This window comes from Ambystoma mexicanum, chromosome 4q (genome assembly GCF_040938575.1).
Source record: "Ambystoma mexicanum isolate Mex_15411 chromosome 4q, UKY_AmexF1_1, whole genome shotgun sequence".
Lineage (NCBI taxonomy): Eukaryota > Metazoa > Chordata > Amphibia > Caudata > Ambystomatidae > Ambystoma > Ambystoma mexicanum.
The window spans coordinates 1109321458-1109335986 of record NC_090928.1 but is presented as its reverse complement, the minus strand read 5'-3'; the positions used below and the strand labels follow the sequence as shown (position 1 = coordinate 1109335986).

General features: G+C 48.0%; 1 protein-coding gene across 1 annotated transcript in view; it reads left to right on the top strand.

Annotated features, from left to right (window-relative positions):
* COQ8A (coenzyme Q8A) overlaps positions 1-14529 on the top strand; it is a 1433786-nt gene that overhangs the window by 1259385 nt on the left and 159872 nt on the right. Inside the window, exon 12 of the mRNA XM_069608680.1 lies at positions 11023-11130. Coding sequence (XP_069464781.1) covers positions 11023-11130 — 108 coding nt within the window. The remainder of the gene's footprint in view (positions 1-11022; positions 11131-14529) is intronic.

The following is a 14529-nucleotide window of genomic DNA, read 5'->3' as shown; positions in this document are numbered from 1 at the left end:
TGACTAGACTGTACCCACCTATCAAGAAACCGCACCCTATGTGGGACCTTAATGTGGTCCTGGTCGCCCTGGTGCCTAAATCCTTTCGAATCTATGGCATCTGCGGACATCAGGCTAGTTACCATCAAGACAGCCCTGCTAGTGGGCCTTACCTCGGCACGACGAATCAGTGAAATCCAGGCTCTGGTGGCTTCAGAGCCATATACATTTCACAAGGACAAGGTGGTGCTCGGAACACACCCGCATTTCTACCTAACGTTTTTTCACCTGAATGAGGAGATCGCATTTCCTATGTTCTTCGCAGATCTGAAGGATGAGGCTCACAGGGTATTGCACTGTCTGGATGTCAGACGTGCGCTAAAATTTTACCTGGACAGATCCAAGAGCCTCCGTTAATCATACGCCTGCTTCACCTTTGGGGGTTCAGAACCAGGTTGTCAGGCCTCTAAGGCTTCCATAGTAAGGTGGATGGTTATGGCCATCAAGGAGGCGTATGAAGGGCAGCATAAGCCAGTGCCAGCAAACATGCATGCCTACGCCATCAGAGCTAAGGCCACGGCGGTAGCTTTCCAAAGACCTGTTCCGTGGCAGGTTATCAGCAAAGCGATTACGTGGGCTACTCCATCAGCCTTCTGCAAGCACTACTGCTTGGAAGCCAGCACCAGGTAGGGTGCTGCATTCGGCCAGGCAGTGTTGAGAAACTTGTTTTGTAAGGAGGGGCAACTTTCCATCCTGGGGCTACATTCTGTTGTAATCACCCTACAGTATGGAGGAAAGGGGACGGGTTGTAGGAGTAATTATAAATTACTCACAGTAGTGACTAACGTACTCCTAGTCCATAGTCCCCTTTCCTCCAGATGTCCCACCGTCCCCCTGGCCCCTAATAGAATTAGTGTCATTAGGCAATGTTAATATTGACGCGTCAAAGGGGACTGAGGCGTGGCGCCGGTGGGCGGAGTCAGCAGAGTGCATGCTCCCAGAGCCGCGCCCCCACACGCACATCTAAATTTAAAGGGGGACATGATTTTTCTGGTGAAAAGGTTCTGTCTCCCGTCCCTAGCAAGGGACGCCCATACAGTATGGAGTAAAGGGAACTATTGACTAGGAGTATGTTGGTCAGTACGGTGAGTAATTTACCATTTTGTTTTACCAGTTTCCTTTTCTGTTGGCCTATGGGTCATAGGATTACCTGGCCTTGGGCGTCATTTCATTTTCTGGTCCCTCACCTATCCCATAAAAAATTAATAGCTACTGTATGCACACAAGAACTTAAGTTTGGACTGGTACTGGTCATAGTCAATCATTTTTAAACAAGTATTGGTAATTTGGTTTTTATTGTATTAGTAATGACATCAAAGCTACACATTTGACCTCATTGACTTGGTTTTTGTTATGTATGTTGGCTTTTACGGTAAATTCTTTTTATCGATATAAAGTGAAATGAAATCTTTTTTTATTGTTGTTTTCTTTCTCCAAGTATAGCACAGTTGTGCTTATTCACTGTTTATACTTTATTGCCTCAGTGTATTATTTCTTCCAACTTCCCCCATATAGGAATTTCGTAAATGGGACACGTACAGATCGTGCCTTTCAATTCCATCATTAATGTTGATTTGCTTACAACATTTACTCCAGCTTTCCCCATATCGGTATTTCATATATGGAGAATTGTGTAAATTTGGTCTTTCTGTATAATTTTGTTGATATTCAAATTAAGTTACCACTTGTTTGTATGCCTGTTGGTAAACCCTGGGGCTCCCAGTGCTTCTGGGCAGACTCTCCAGTGTTTGCTGGCTTTCCCGACACGTGGCGTATGGCTTCGGCGAAGTCTGTGCTTCCGGCAAGCGTTCCCCCGATCTGCAGACCCTCCTGTGGTTCTCCCGCTGGCTTCTTTCATCGCCTGGTGGAACTGCTGCTCTTCAGAGACTGCGCCCCCGACAGCCTCTTCACTGCTGCCGGCTTCTCAGCAGTTCATCTGCAGCACACACTGTGCTTTTCCCAGTTTCTTGACCTTGCTGGTTCAGAAGAGCCTGCTTCCTTCCACATAGTCTTTGTGTGTGTGCCTCTAGTTCTGCTTCCCACTTCGCCCGTTCTGCATCTCTCCTCTCCTCCTCCACTTTCAATTTGGAAAGGCACATTTTTAAATGTCCTGCACAGCTGACTTGCATTACAACCACTTCTGCACATTTAGCTTGGCGTTTGCTCCAATCAACATTAACGCCCTTCTCTTCTTCCTTGTCCCAGTACTGGAGGTTTTATTTATCAGTATTTTAGAGGTTATATTTTCAAGGGAAGTGGGAAGAAGACTCCCTTCCAATGGAGTCATCACTTCTTCCTGATGGTGCCCTCCCACATGAGCCTCCCTCATACCACCCCTAGTGTGAGGATCAGGTAGCAGCTACCTTCCCCTGGCCATGTTGGAGGAGCTAATCACCGGGGAATTAGTGATGAGACTGCAGGATTCATTACATTGCCCTGTTCTCTGCCCTTGTGGTTCCTTTCTGGCTTCCCTATCATCAAACATGGGATGGAAGACCAGGTAGTGTTCCAAAAGGGAAGGGGCATCCGTTCGCCCTCCAACCCTTCCCACCGAAATGCATCATTTAGAAATAGGCAGCAGTTGTTCCTGTGGCTAAAAGGGTTGATCTCTTCATTCCCTCCATAATTTACCCGTGCTGTCGACTTTCTCTCCTGTTTTTGTGGATCAGGTGTGTGCAGCTGGTCAGCACATTTCAGCAATCCGCCTTGGTTGTAAAGAAAATAAAAGAACTTGAGACCACGTAAGACAACTTGGGATGGGCATTTGAGGGGGTATATGGCATTTATAACGTGCCTACACACAAGTGTTTCAAGCCGGAGAGATATGATCCCTGGGCTTGAGGCCAAGGGCAAGTCTCGCAGTCCTGTTCTGGATGAGTTAGAGTGTAGAAGCAGGCAGATTTAGAAAGGCTGTTGCAGTAGTCCAGCCTAGAGAGAACCAGAGCTCTGGAGATGGTGAGCTTCTGGAAGGAGAGGAAAGGAAGAATACCTCTGAGGAGGTGCAGCTGGTAGTGTGACTTCTTAGAGACGTCACAGATGTGAGCAGAGAAGGAAAGCGTGGAGTCGAAGATGGCCCCGAGGTTTTACCCTCACAGGTGGGAGCAGGAAGAGGGCCAAGAGGCCGGCCAGAGAGTGAGAGGAAAGTAGGGGGCATATGTGCCCATGAGGAGGATCTCAGTCTTACTGGCCTTAAGGCAGAGATCATTGTCGGCACACCACTCCTGAGTAGCAGACAGTTGGAAATGAGAAGCAGAAGTGGCAGAAGGGAGCAGAAAATGAGTTGCCATCTGCATAGCACTGAAAGTTGGGGCAGAGAGCGGTAATGCGGAAAAGCCAGGGGGCAGTGAGACCCCTGGGGAACACCACAGGTAGAGGAGAGGAAGTACCCAAGTTGGACCTGCGAGGGTCGATCAGAGAGGAAAAGTCAGCCACGCCAAGGCCTGACTGGTGATAACCAGGTTATCACGGAGACCGTTGAGCAGGATGGCTTGGTTGACCGTGTAAAAGGCAGAAGAAAGGCAAAGTGCTCACCATCGGGGCAACAACAGTTAAAGCAGCCTACACCCTGGCGAAAGTGGCACCGGTTTTTATTTATATTGCACACAATAGACCCGGAGACATAATGGCACATACAACACAAACAACATAAAATTAAACAACATAAAAGGAAAGCCTGATCCAATCTATACCAATTTTTGATCTGAGTTCTCCGAAGGACCCTTAGGTCCTGAGATCTGATGCAGTTAGGAGCCACTTTTAAGCTGAACTGGCTTAACATTTTGTTTTTAAGGGCCTCCCTTGATTCAAACAGACCTGGTTTCTCAACGTTGGTGATAACATTTCTGGAGTCCAGAGCAAAGCTCCTTAGGTTGGGGTCCATGATCTTGCCATAGCTGATTTTTTAAGTCGTGGATCCTTATGAAGTACGGAGTCCGATAAGGCAGTGGGCTTGATGGAGGTAAAGTACCCTCTGGTGGACATTCGACCTCAGGGCAAGAGACGGGAACGACTAGTTTCACCTGCAAAGCCAAAACCAGATAAGCAGAATCAGTAGGGTCTGTTTGACATCCCTGATTAGACCCGTACTGGCCAAATGAGGTTTGAGAACGTTTCTATTAGGTTTCAATTTTAGAGGCTTCTGCTGGGTTAACAAAGGTGACGCAAGAAATTGATCAACAGATGTCCCCCAGGAACAAAATTCTTCGAAGTTTAGACATGCCGCTAGGTCCTGCAGCAACTGGTCCTTATAGGACAACCAGTGATTGGGTACCTTAGGGGTACCCAGACCCCTATTGAAACTTTCTGGATTCTTGTCGCTCAACTGCTCCCCCTTTGTTTGCTGAATTGCAGCTGTCTGCGCACATATCAGATTGTTTTTCTCCAACCGAGTTCTACAAGAAACTCTGGTGCGTGGGGTTGTAAGTGCATGGAGGAGGGTGAGTGAGATCTTGCAACCCTAACACCATTATTCAAATCACTATTAAGATTTTTGTTGTTGAACTAGATCTTGAGGGCTGTGGGGAAGGAAGTCGGGGGTGTTGGGCTCCGGGGGACTTCAGAGGGTGTGTGACGCTGCACACCTCGCTGCCGGTGACGCGATGAAGCACGCCATGCGGATGGGCTTGCTGGGCTCGGCGTCTCAGTCAAAAACGAGTAAAGCACCCTACACCAGATGCAACGTCGGGCCGCACCGCCTAGCACGGCTGCCTATAATGCTCACTGCTCTGCTGCACAATTCCTGTCTATTGGAGCTTTTGCCAGCGCAATAAGCCTGAAACCACAGTATCAACATTGCAGTGGATCTTGAAGAGACAGGATTCAAGCAAATTGGTAATGGGGTTATCCTGAGGACAAGGATGGCTACGCTGCACTGTCTTTAGACGGGAGGTGCAACATAAGGTTGTTGACCTGCCATTTGAGGTTTAACGTTTTTGGCGACAATCGATCTTAAGGTAATGAAGGCAGACTCCGAAACTCCTAGATCATTAACTGCTTTACAGGGCAGAAGGTCTTTTCATCCCTTTCGAAGCGCCTATGGTCAAACCAGGTTGTTGTCCGCGAGAGACAACAAGTACCAAGGAAGTTCCGGATACTACTCCCAGTCATTTAGAAGGAACTACCAGTCCTCCCAACGCAGCAGGGATTACAATCAAGTACAACGCAAACTGGGATCGGCCACCTTGCAAAGAGGTAGGCGGAACAAAGCCCAGCAGTGACTGCCACAAAGGCACACAAGTTCGAGGAAATGTGGCCTTTCATTTTGACATGTGGCGAGCAATTACAAAGGGACAGATGGGTGCTAGAGGCCTTCCAACACAGCCATCTATGGGAGTTCAAACGCACACAGAAATCCTTACCTCCTGTAATGCTATCACATTCGCACCTTCAAATTCTCCAACAAGAAGTGTCACATTTTTAAAAAACTGATAATGAAAAGAGTTCCTCCTTTTGAGGGGGGGAAAGGGATATACTCAAGATACTTCATAGTGAAGATGCAGATGGGAAGGGGCATCCAGTCCGGGACTTGAGAAAATACAAATGAAAATCAGGAAACAAAAGTTCAAAATGGTCACACTAAAAGACGTCATAAAGGCTGTACAACCGCATGAACATCTAGTGGCTTTAGACCTGAAAGACGCCTACTTTCACATCCCCATACATCCGAGACACCGACATTATCTCAGATTCAAGGTCTGCTAAACTCATTGCAAGTTCAGAGTCCTTCCATTCGGCCTCAAATCAGCCCTATCACTTTAACCAAATGGCTAGCAGCAGTGGCAGCTTTCCTCAGAAAACAGGGCCACTGTGTCTACCCATACTTAGACGACTGCTTGGTCCGAGGCCCAACACATCAAAAAAACACAGCTTCACTGAGACAAAATTTGGGGTTTGCATTTTTACTGCTTTTTTGACTGGTTTGCCAGAGTCAGTAAAGCTGCATCTTGGTTTTATCGTCGCACCTTCTGCAAGCACTGTGGTCTTAGCTTGTTTCACCTTTGTTTCCATCACTGTTTGAGTACTGAGGTTATTCAGTTCCGGATGGTTTTAGGCATGTCCTTTGGTTTAACATGGTTGTTAATGCTGGCAGTAAACCTACTTTGAAACCCTGCCCATTTTTTTGGTTCATTGATCAAGTAAACGGCCCTCAAATAAGCAGAGTACCTGTAACCTACTCACAAAAATTGCGCAGATATTGAGAAGGGTGCTAATCATTTATCCGATGTGAAGAGGCCTTTAAGATGAAAAAAATTTAAATTATGGTAATTACTGGGTACAAATGTTTTACAACAAAAGAACCTGAAAGTAGGAAAACTGATTTTCGGTTTCAGGATGGTTCCAAAGCCTACATATAATTAACATGGTGTACAAATACATAATGGGAAAGAGGTTATTGACCTGGTAATGATAGGTCACACATGAATCTACACTTGACTGATCTATTTTTGTTGTGGAGTAAAAACCCAGTGGGTGAATGCATTTGACCTAGGCATTTCTTTGAGGCTGGCATAGTGGCATAGAGTACCACTTTTGGATTTCTTTAACTTGTAAAAATGATTACCACTTCAGTCACTGCAAAGTAGAAGGTGTAATCCAGTGCAGCTTTGGTGAAATCCCATCAGGGGCGAGGTCTGTTTTTTGTGCAAGTAACTTTTTCTTGTGTGCACTTCAGCAGTCTGTTGCAGCTTTAAAACATTTAGCAGCAGTGACCATTATACAACCATGGAAGGTTGCTATCATTGATTAAAGTTGTAGCCACGTCTTAGGGAGAATTCTCAGAAATGTGCTAATTCCCTCCACCTTAGACCCCCAGCAACTTTGTGGTGATTGGCCGGCTGACTGTCCGGCAAGGACAGCCACCCTGCTGGGTGACTGACAGCTTGGCTGGAATGAATGGGAGAGAACTGAATAAAAGGTGTCTTTTGGCTTGGAAGGCAGTCGACCACTGGACGAAGGAACCAAAGAAGAACTTGAAGAGGATGCCTGCTGCAACTCCTGGACCGTTGGTTTGCCCGGTGAAGCCCTGCAGCTGTGCTGAAACTACAAATTCCTATCAACGGAGAAGCCCCTGCAAGGACGTCTTCTCCCCTCAACTCCAAAATAAGCCACCTGGACAACCATCTCGGAGCTGGTTGAATTTACACAAGAGTTGCTGCTGGAAACTGTATAACCAGGGAGAGGAACACCAGATTGTGTACATTGCTTTTAAGCTCGCCAAGAGCTCCAGGAAAATCCTCCGGACTCCCCGGAAGCAGGACTAACCGAGCCTGAGCCCCCTCAACAGAGTCTGTGACCCCAGAAGCAAGGAAAGTCCATCTCGACAGCCAGGAACCAGGGTGTTGCTATTTGTAGTAGACGCGAGGAGCTGAAACACTGAACAGCCACTGAAAGTGAAGTTTGCCAGTTGCGATCTTTGAACGTCGCAGCGCAGTGCAGGAGTCCACCCGCCCCTGACCTCCCCCCCCCCCCCCCCCCCCCTGACGTCCTCCCCCCTTCTACCCACGACTGAGGCTCGGGAACAGTGAGGTCTGCAGAGCTGCACAGGAACAGGAGTCATCTGCTGCATCTTTTCTTCATTTTAAAGGTACTGTACAAAGTCTAAGAGGACTTACCTCTTGCTGTAGAGTTTCTTGCATCTTCTACTACTCACAGGTCTAATAAGCCTGTGGCCCTACATTTGATTATTTTCTTCAAAGACTTCTAAAACAGTGTGCAAAGACGTTTCCATGAACCTACAAGAAGTGCTTCATCCTACAGAAGACTTTTTGCCCATTAACTTTGGCCTAACTTATTGTACTGGATGACTCTTCTTGAGGATATCCAAAAGTATTTGCCTGCTTAAGAATATTTGTGGTCTTGTTTGTTCTAAATAATCTTTTCCTTTGACTTATTACAATATGATCCTAAATGCAACAGTGATATATTAATGTCCCCAGAACCCTTGAAGTCACCTGAGGGTGTAGGTAGGGTCTGTGGGCCATCCCAAAAGGGTATCTACTGATTTAAAGCTATTAAGAGTGTGCATTTCATGAAGTGTATTTGAGTGTTACCATTATATTGCGCCCTTCTGAAGAAGACTTATTCTAACTGACAAATTAATAATTGTTTATTCAAGAAACCTTGAGTGTAAGTTTATTTGAATACTTGCAACTGTAAATCTCTGTGTAACTCCACTACAGTTCACCTTGACCCCTTTTGAGATAAGCCTGGCTGCTCAACACGCTACCAAAACTGTGTAGTACAAGCTTGTACCAAAGGTTGGGTTTCCTATACCTGTAGTCAAAGTTGTTTGCAGTGTTCCCAGGGGATACTGCATGCAAACTTTGCCTAACAGCGCATTAAATATTGCTCCATGACCTGAGTTAAGTTGTACAATAAAACCGCTTTTCTCTGAGCCATACATGTTAGGGAGAATTCTCTCTTTAGGCTGAATTTCCCAACCTAGTGAGTCCCCCAGCAGCTTTGCTGGATTTCTGGAGTTTGTTTTTTTCTCCTGCCAAGGGTGAGACTCTTTTTCTCCCACTCTTGGACATGATTTATGGTGTTCCTTTGACTGCTAATGTGTTTTATGGCTTATGGGGTCCTTTACTCCATAGGGTCTCATGTGTTTTTTTTCTATGTGTTACAAAGCACCCTCCGTGCAGTAACACAGGGGTGTCATAGTGACACCCCACCATAGACTCCATACGCTGGGACTGACTACTGTCTCCCAGAGCATGTAAAGTCACCATTGGCTTTACTAGTCCCAAATTATTAACAGAAACCGGTACAAACCATCATATTGTGGACGTACTGGTCGGGGCAATTCGATTGCCCTGGGGTCTGTTAGTCGAGGGGGCACGTCTCCGTCCCCCCCTGATCGAGTTTTTGCTGGTGGCAGTGGATACTACTTTTTATATTCGACCGCTAATATATTCCTATGGGATTTTCCCATTGTTCAAGGCTACCAACTTTAATTTAATTCTCATAGCCTCGAACATACCGGCGGTTTATTTATTTAATATTAATTCGCCAGTTGGTATTTTTTGCCAGGACTCGATTCTAAAATGGCGTTTGTTCTCTTCTGTGACTCCAACCCAAGTCGAGCCCTTTGTTCCACTTTTTGGCGGGCTTCTCCACAGAAGCCTCCAAAAGTGGTGCCACTCTGTCTGGGTACCACAGGGGGTGTGGGAGGGGGTTTAGGCACCCTGGCCTGAGTTACCTTGATAACTCAAGTCGCACTCTTGTGTGATTGGCCCAAGTGGTGAGCCGCCCAGCTCACCACTTAGCATGTTTGACAGCCAAGCTGAGTGAATGGGGGTGTGCTGCATAAAAGCAGGGCTTTGGGGACTGGAACTTCAGAAGTCGTCACAGGACCTGAGAATCCGATGAGGGAGAAGTTGAGCCGACCTACCACGACGACACCACAGGTGGAGCCCTGCGGAACCAACTCCCCACTTCCCGACGTCAGAGATCATCTCCCGGCTGGAGAGGCTTCTTCCCCCGACTGGTGGGCACAACCAGTTTACCTTCTTCTCTTCGCACCCCAGACCGGCTTGTGGGCGAATTGCCCGTGCCAAGCACCCCGGCAACCAGATAGCCACTTACCACTGGACCGCGAATAAAAGGACCGCTCCTTTTTTTCCCTGAGAACGCCGCGGCTGGTTTCTTCTCTGGCAGTGCAACGGACTCCTGTCTTCCTCCTCGACGAGATCCTCTTTCCCCGGACGAAGCACCGACTTGCATCCGCTGCCAGGAACAACTGCCCCCGCTGGAGTATTCTCACCACTTTAAGGTACCGTGTCCGCCAGGCCTCCCTTTCTAAAGATTGCTACAAGGTAATAATAACCCCTTAACCTTCTGGACTGGGTTGGCCGCCTTGACCTTTTAACTGGTCCCTCACTTTTGGTCCAACTCTTTTTTTTTAACCGTTACAAGACTCTTGTGCTCTGCAACCGTGTGACCTTGGACACATTTCGTTTTGATCCCCTTAAAGTGGATTCGGCCTACTGACTCTAAACTCAGTGTTACTTTGCCTTCCTCTCTTGTTGTGTTCGTGAAAAAGTGTTGGGATCTGTTTCGATGTATTCTCTGCTTTTCTCTCCCTTTTAAAACGAATGATTAGCGTGCCATCTACATTAAGCGCTCACCGCTGTCTGAAAATAAGTGGGGCTTTACTTAAGACTTGTCTAATATTCTTCTAAGGGAGTGTATATCTTTTAGTGACCGTGTTTTTGAATTGCTTACTATTAGTGCCTGTGTGTTTTTCTAGATGTGGTTTTAAATAAATAATTATCTCTTTTACACCAAGCCCTGGTCACTGTTTACTTGTTCTGTGTTCTTTTGACCTATTGTGAATACTCTGTACACTGCCTAACTCTTCTTGAGGGAAGTCTGACTGCTCAGCCACAGCTACCAAGTGAATCTGTGTGGTACAGACTGCTACCAAGTGGGTTTACTGCCAAACACCTGTAGTCTTAAATCTTTTGCAGTGGTCCCAGAGGGAACTGCACAGGTTTCTGCCTAACAATACAGCAAGAATTATATACTTTTTTATTTTTGTCCTCTACCAATTCTTCACTGTTTGTTGCGAGTTAAGACAAACTGACTCAATATTTTGAGTGCCATTGGGATGTCCATAGAAAAGCCCTAAAAACAAAATGCAGAAATGTTTTACCCCAAGGTGTGTGAATATTTCCTAATTTGGGTTGGTGAGTGGGCAAGAAGTCCTGCTACCCCCAAGTCTTGATTACTCGGGGGCAAACTATTTTCACTGACACCCTTGGTCTCCCAGGGCGGGTGACGGATCGTAACATTTTCAGTCTGGTAGAAATGTCAGACTGGATTATATGTGAGTCTGTTCCCTGAGGTTGGCCTCCACACATCGCAGTAAATTGTCTGGTGAAAACAATGTGACATACAGATTGTTGTTTTTCCTCCTAGTCTCTGGGATGCAATCCTTTTTTACTGTCTTATGATGTCCCTTCTTTTCCCATCTCATCACAGATCTGTCACAACATCTTAGTCCTCTGCCTACGGGAGCTCTTTGAATTTCGTTTCATGCAAACTGATCCAAACTGGTCCAACTTTTTCTATGACCCCCAGTTGCACAAGGTAAGCCTTTGACTATTGAACTGAGGAGGGTGATAGTACCTATTAATTTTCAACTGAAAATGACACCACTGATCACTAGCATCAGACGTTTATTGCATTAATCTGTTATAAACCACAAGAAATGTTGTTTCGAATGGATTGTGTCCTCCAACGTATTCCACATCTTTGACATATAATGTCCACAGCTGTGCACGTCTGAAACTTTTTCAGCAGAGGGTGTCCTGTGTCTGTCGGGTCACTGTCCCTCGAAGGCCACCGTCTAGGACGACGTCACCGGATGTTATAAATAGGACGCGTAGCGCCTGTAGCCTCAGTTCTGTTTTTTCTGCGAATGTGTTGCTTGTGAAACTCGGCACGCCGTGTGTTTTCGTTACTATGTCTTTTTCTTCGACCCCTCCCACACTGCGTCTGGCTTCAAGACCTGCCGCGACCGCAAGTCGAAAATGTCGATCACCGACCCGCATCGCATTTGTTTGTGGTGCTTGGGCGAGTCTCATAACACCGACAACTGTTCGAAATGCCTGTCGCTGACTGCCAAGGCCTCCCGGAAGGGGAAGCTCCAGGTAGGTAGGGGCTCTAAGCCTACTAAGTCCTGTAAATATAAATCGTCCAAGGGGGTTTCCTCCGGCGACTCTGCGTCAGGAAGAGGCCCGGAGATCTTGGTCCCAGAGTGGTTCCCGCCATTGGTCTTCCTCGTCCTGGCACTCCAGGAAGTGCCGTCACTGGTCGCCTTCCCTGTCCTCCTCGGAGGATGGTGCCTCAAGGAAAGTGGCATGCCCGACAAAATCCTTGACTCCGGAGGAATGGGCTGCTTTTATGGAGCAGATGTTGGCGATATTGCAATCGCAGGGCATGGTTCTGGTCGTGCCTTCTAACGAAGCCGGCAATGAGCGGTCTTGTACCGCGGCACGCAAGCCTTCGGGCTCGCGTCCGTGACGCGACTCGCATAGGAAACCTCCGCAGTCCCGTTCAGATGAGGCTCAGGACAGTCACAAGAGACCTGCCTCTAGATCTCGGTCCTCGTCTCCGGCGAGACCGCTGCAACCTACTAAAGGCTCGAAGCCGGCGTTGACTCAGTCTGCGGCGTGTCCGTCCGATTCGGATGTCGATGCTTTGCAATCTTATCAGCCCACTGATTAAGCCTTCACTCACGACGCTGCGGTTGTCAACGCTCTCGACGCCTTCGGGTATTTTTGCCCACAATTTGCCGTTGGAGTACCCGGATCTCGTGGATCCTCCACTGAAGGCTACTGGGAAGTCTGTGAGGCCAGTATTGGACTCCAGGCCCTCTTCTGTCCCCAGGCCAGGGTTTCAACTCCCTCTGGATGACATTTATGAAGAAGAAAAAAGGTCTGAATTTGAGGACCCTGGTGATCTTGATGTGGCTCCAGTTTTTTCTGGAGACAGTCAATTAGCGGAGTTCAGACAAACTCTCCATGATGCCAGTGGGTTGGACACTTCGCCGGAAGTGGAATTTGGTAGGCCTGATCCTGGGGCTAATGCGGAGTCTTCATACTGGAGGCTCATGGCTATAGGGTCTCTTAGATCAAGGTCCATCCTCTGACCCGGTGTTACCGTTTCATCTCACATTACAGAAAAGGGTGGCAGCTGCTTTGCAATTCCCGGAAATCTCTTCCGGCTGTTAATAAATCTTTGACTAAAAAGTACTGCCTTTCCGTTAGCGACCCCAGCTATTTATCCACTCGCCCCACTCCCGAGAGTTTGGTGGTTCAGGCGGCTAAGGCCACCTCGAGGCAGGCGGCGCACCCTACCATCTCTCCGGATAGGGACGACAAGCGCTTCGACGGTTGGGCTCGGAAGGGATTTTCTGCTGGGAGCATGGCATTGAAATCAGCCAACTCCACCTGTGCCTTGGCAAGGTTCTCACAACTCTGTGGAACTGTTTCTTTAGCGGCTGAGCATATAACCGAGGGGGAAGAAAGGGATGGGTTCCTTGCTCTCGTGCAAGACGACAAGGATGCCATGTGCGAATCCCTTCAGTCGGGTTTGATTATGGCCGACAGTGTTCGCCGATCCATGGCTGCGAGCACCGTTTTACGCAGAATTGCGTGTTTGCGGAAGTCTGGTTTTGCTCTGGATGTGCAAGCCAGTTTCCTGAACATGCCCTTTTGCTGGCTCACATTTGTTTGGCAGCAGGCTGACGAGAGCCTTGAGAGGTTGCAGACCTCGAAAGCTGCGGCTAATTCTTTAAGCGCAGCTGTGTGCCACCCTCCGTATTTTTATCCTAAGGGACAGCAGTGGAGGGGAGGTTCTTTTCATTACTACTCCTCCTTTGGTAGAATGAGAGGGGCAGTCAGTCAAAGGGGCCAGCAAGAAAGTACCTGTGGTGGTCGGGGAAATCGAGGTGCAAAAGCTGCTCAGTCAGCTGCCTCGTTGCCTTCAGGCACTGCCGCAGCTGCTTCCAAACAGTCATGAGGCCATGTCCCATGGTTCGCCGGTTGGGGGCAGACAGTCTCAGCATCTCGAAGAGTGACGTGCCATTACTTCAGATGCGTGGGTTCTGGATACCATAGCCCACGGCTACTGCCTTCGCTTCCTTCAGCAGCCTCACGACAATTCACCGGGGAAACTCTCTTAGAAGCTTCCGTATCCGCTCCTTGCGCAGGAAATCTTGACCCTGCTGGAGAAAGGCGCTATAGAACTAGACCCTGCAGCGGAGAGGAACAAGGTGGTATTCCCATTACTTTATGATACCAAAGAAAGACGGGATTGAGACCCATCATGGACTTGGTTTGGTTGAACACATTTCTCAGGAAGGAGAAGTTCAATATGGTTACTCTTTCTAAAGTCCTCCAGGCCCTTCAACTTCAGGATTGGTTGATGTATCTGGACCTACAGTATGCTTACTCTCATGTGCCGATTCATCCTGCGCACACAAAGTACCTTAGGTTTGCGGCTGGCAACTCGCACTTTCAGTTTCGGGGACTGCCGTTCGTTTTGACCTCCGCCCGAGGGTCTTCAAGCTAATGGTGGTGGCAGCGTACCTCAGGCGAGGGGGGGATTCACGTCTACCCCTACCTGGACGATGGGCTGATCTGGGTGCACTCTCCCGAGCAAGCGTGGATTACCTCGGTCTCAACTGCCGTACCCTGCACACGCTGGGCTTCTCCCGGAATTTCAATAAGTCACATCTAACACCATCCCAACAGCTCCAGTACATCGGGGCTGTGTTAGACACATACTTGGGCAAGTGTTCGCCTCCCAAGGTAAGGGCTCATCACATTGTGCAGATGGTGGACAAGTTTCAACATGCCAGAGTCTCCCAGCTTTTGAATTCATAAGGTTGCTTGGCCTCATGGCATCCAGCATTTTTCTGGTGCCAGAGGCCAGGCTGAGGATGAGATCCCTGCAGTGGTCACAGTTCTCAGGCAAGATGTC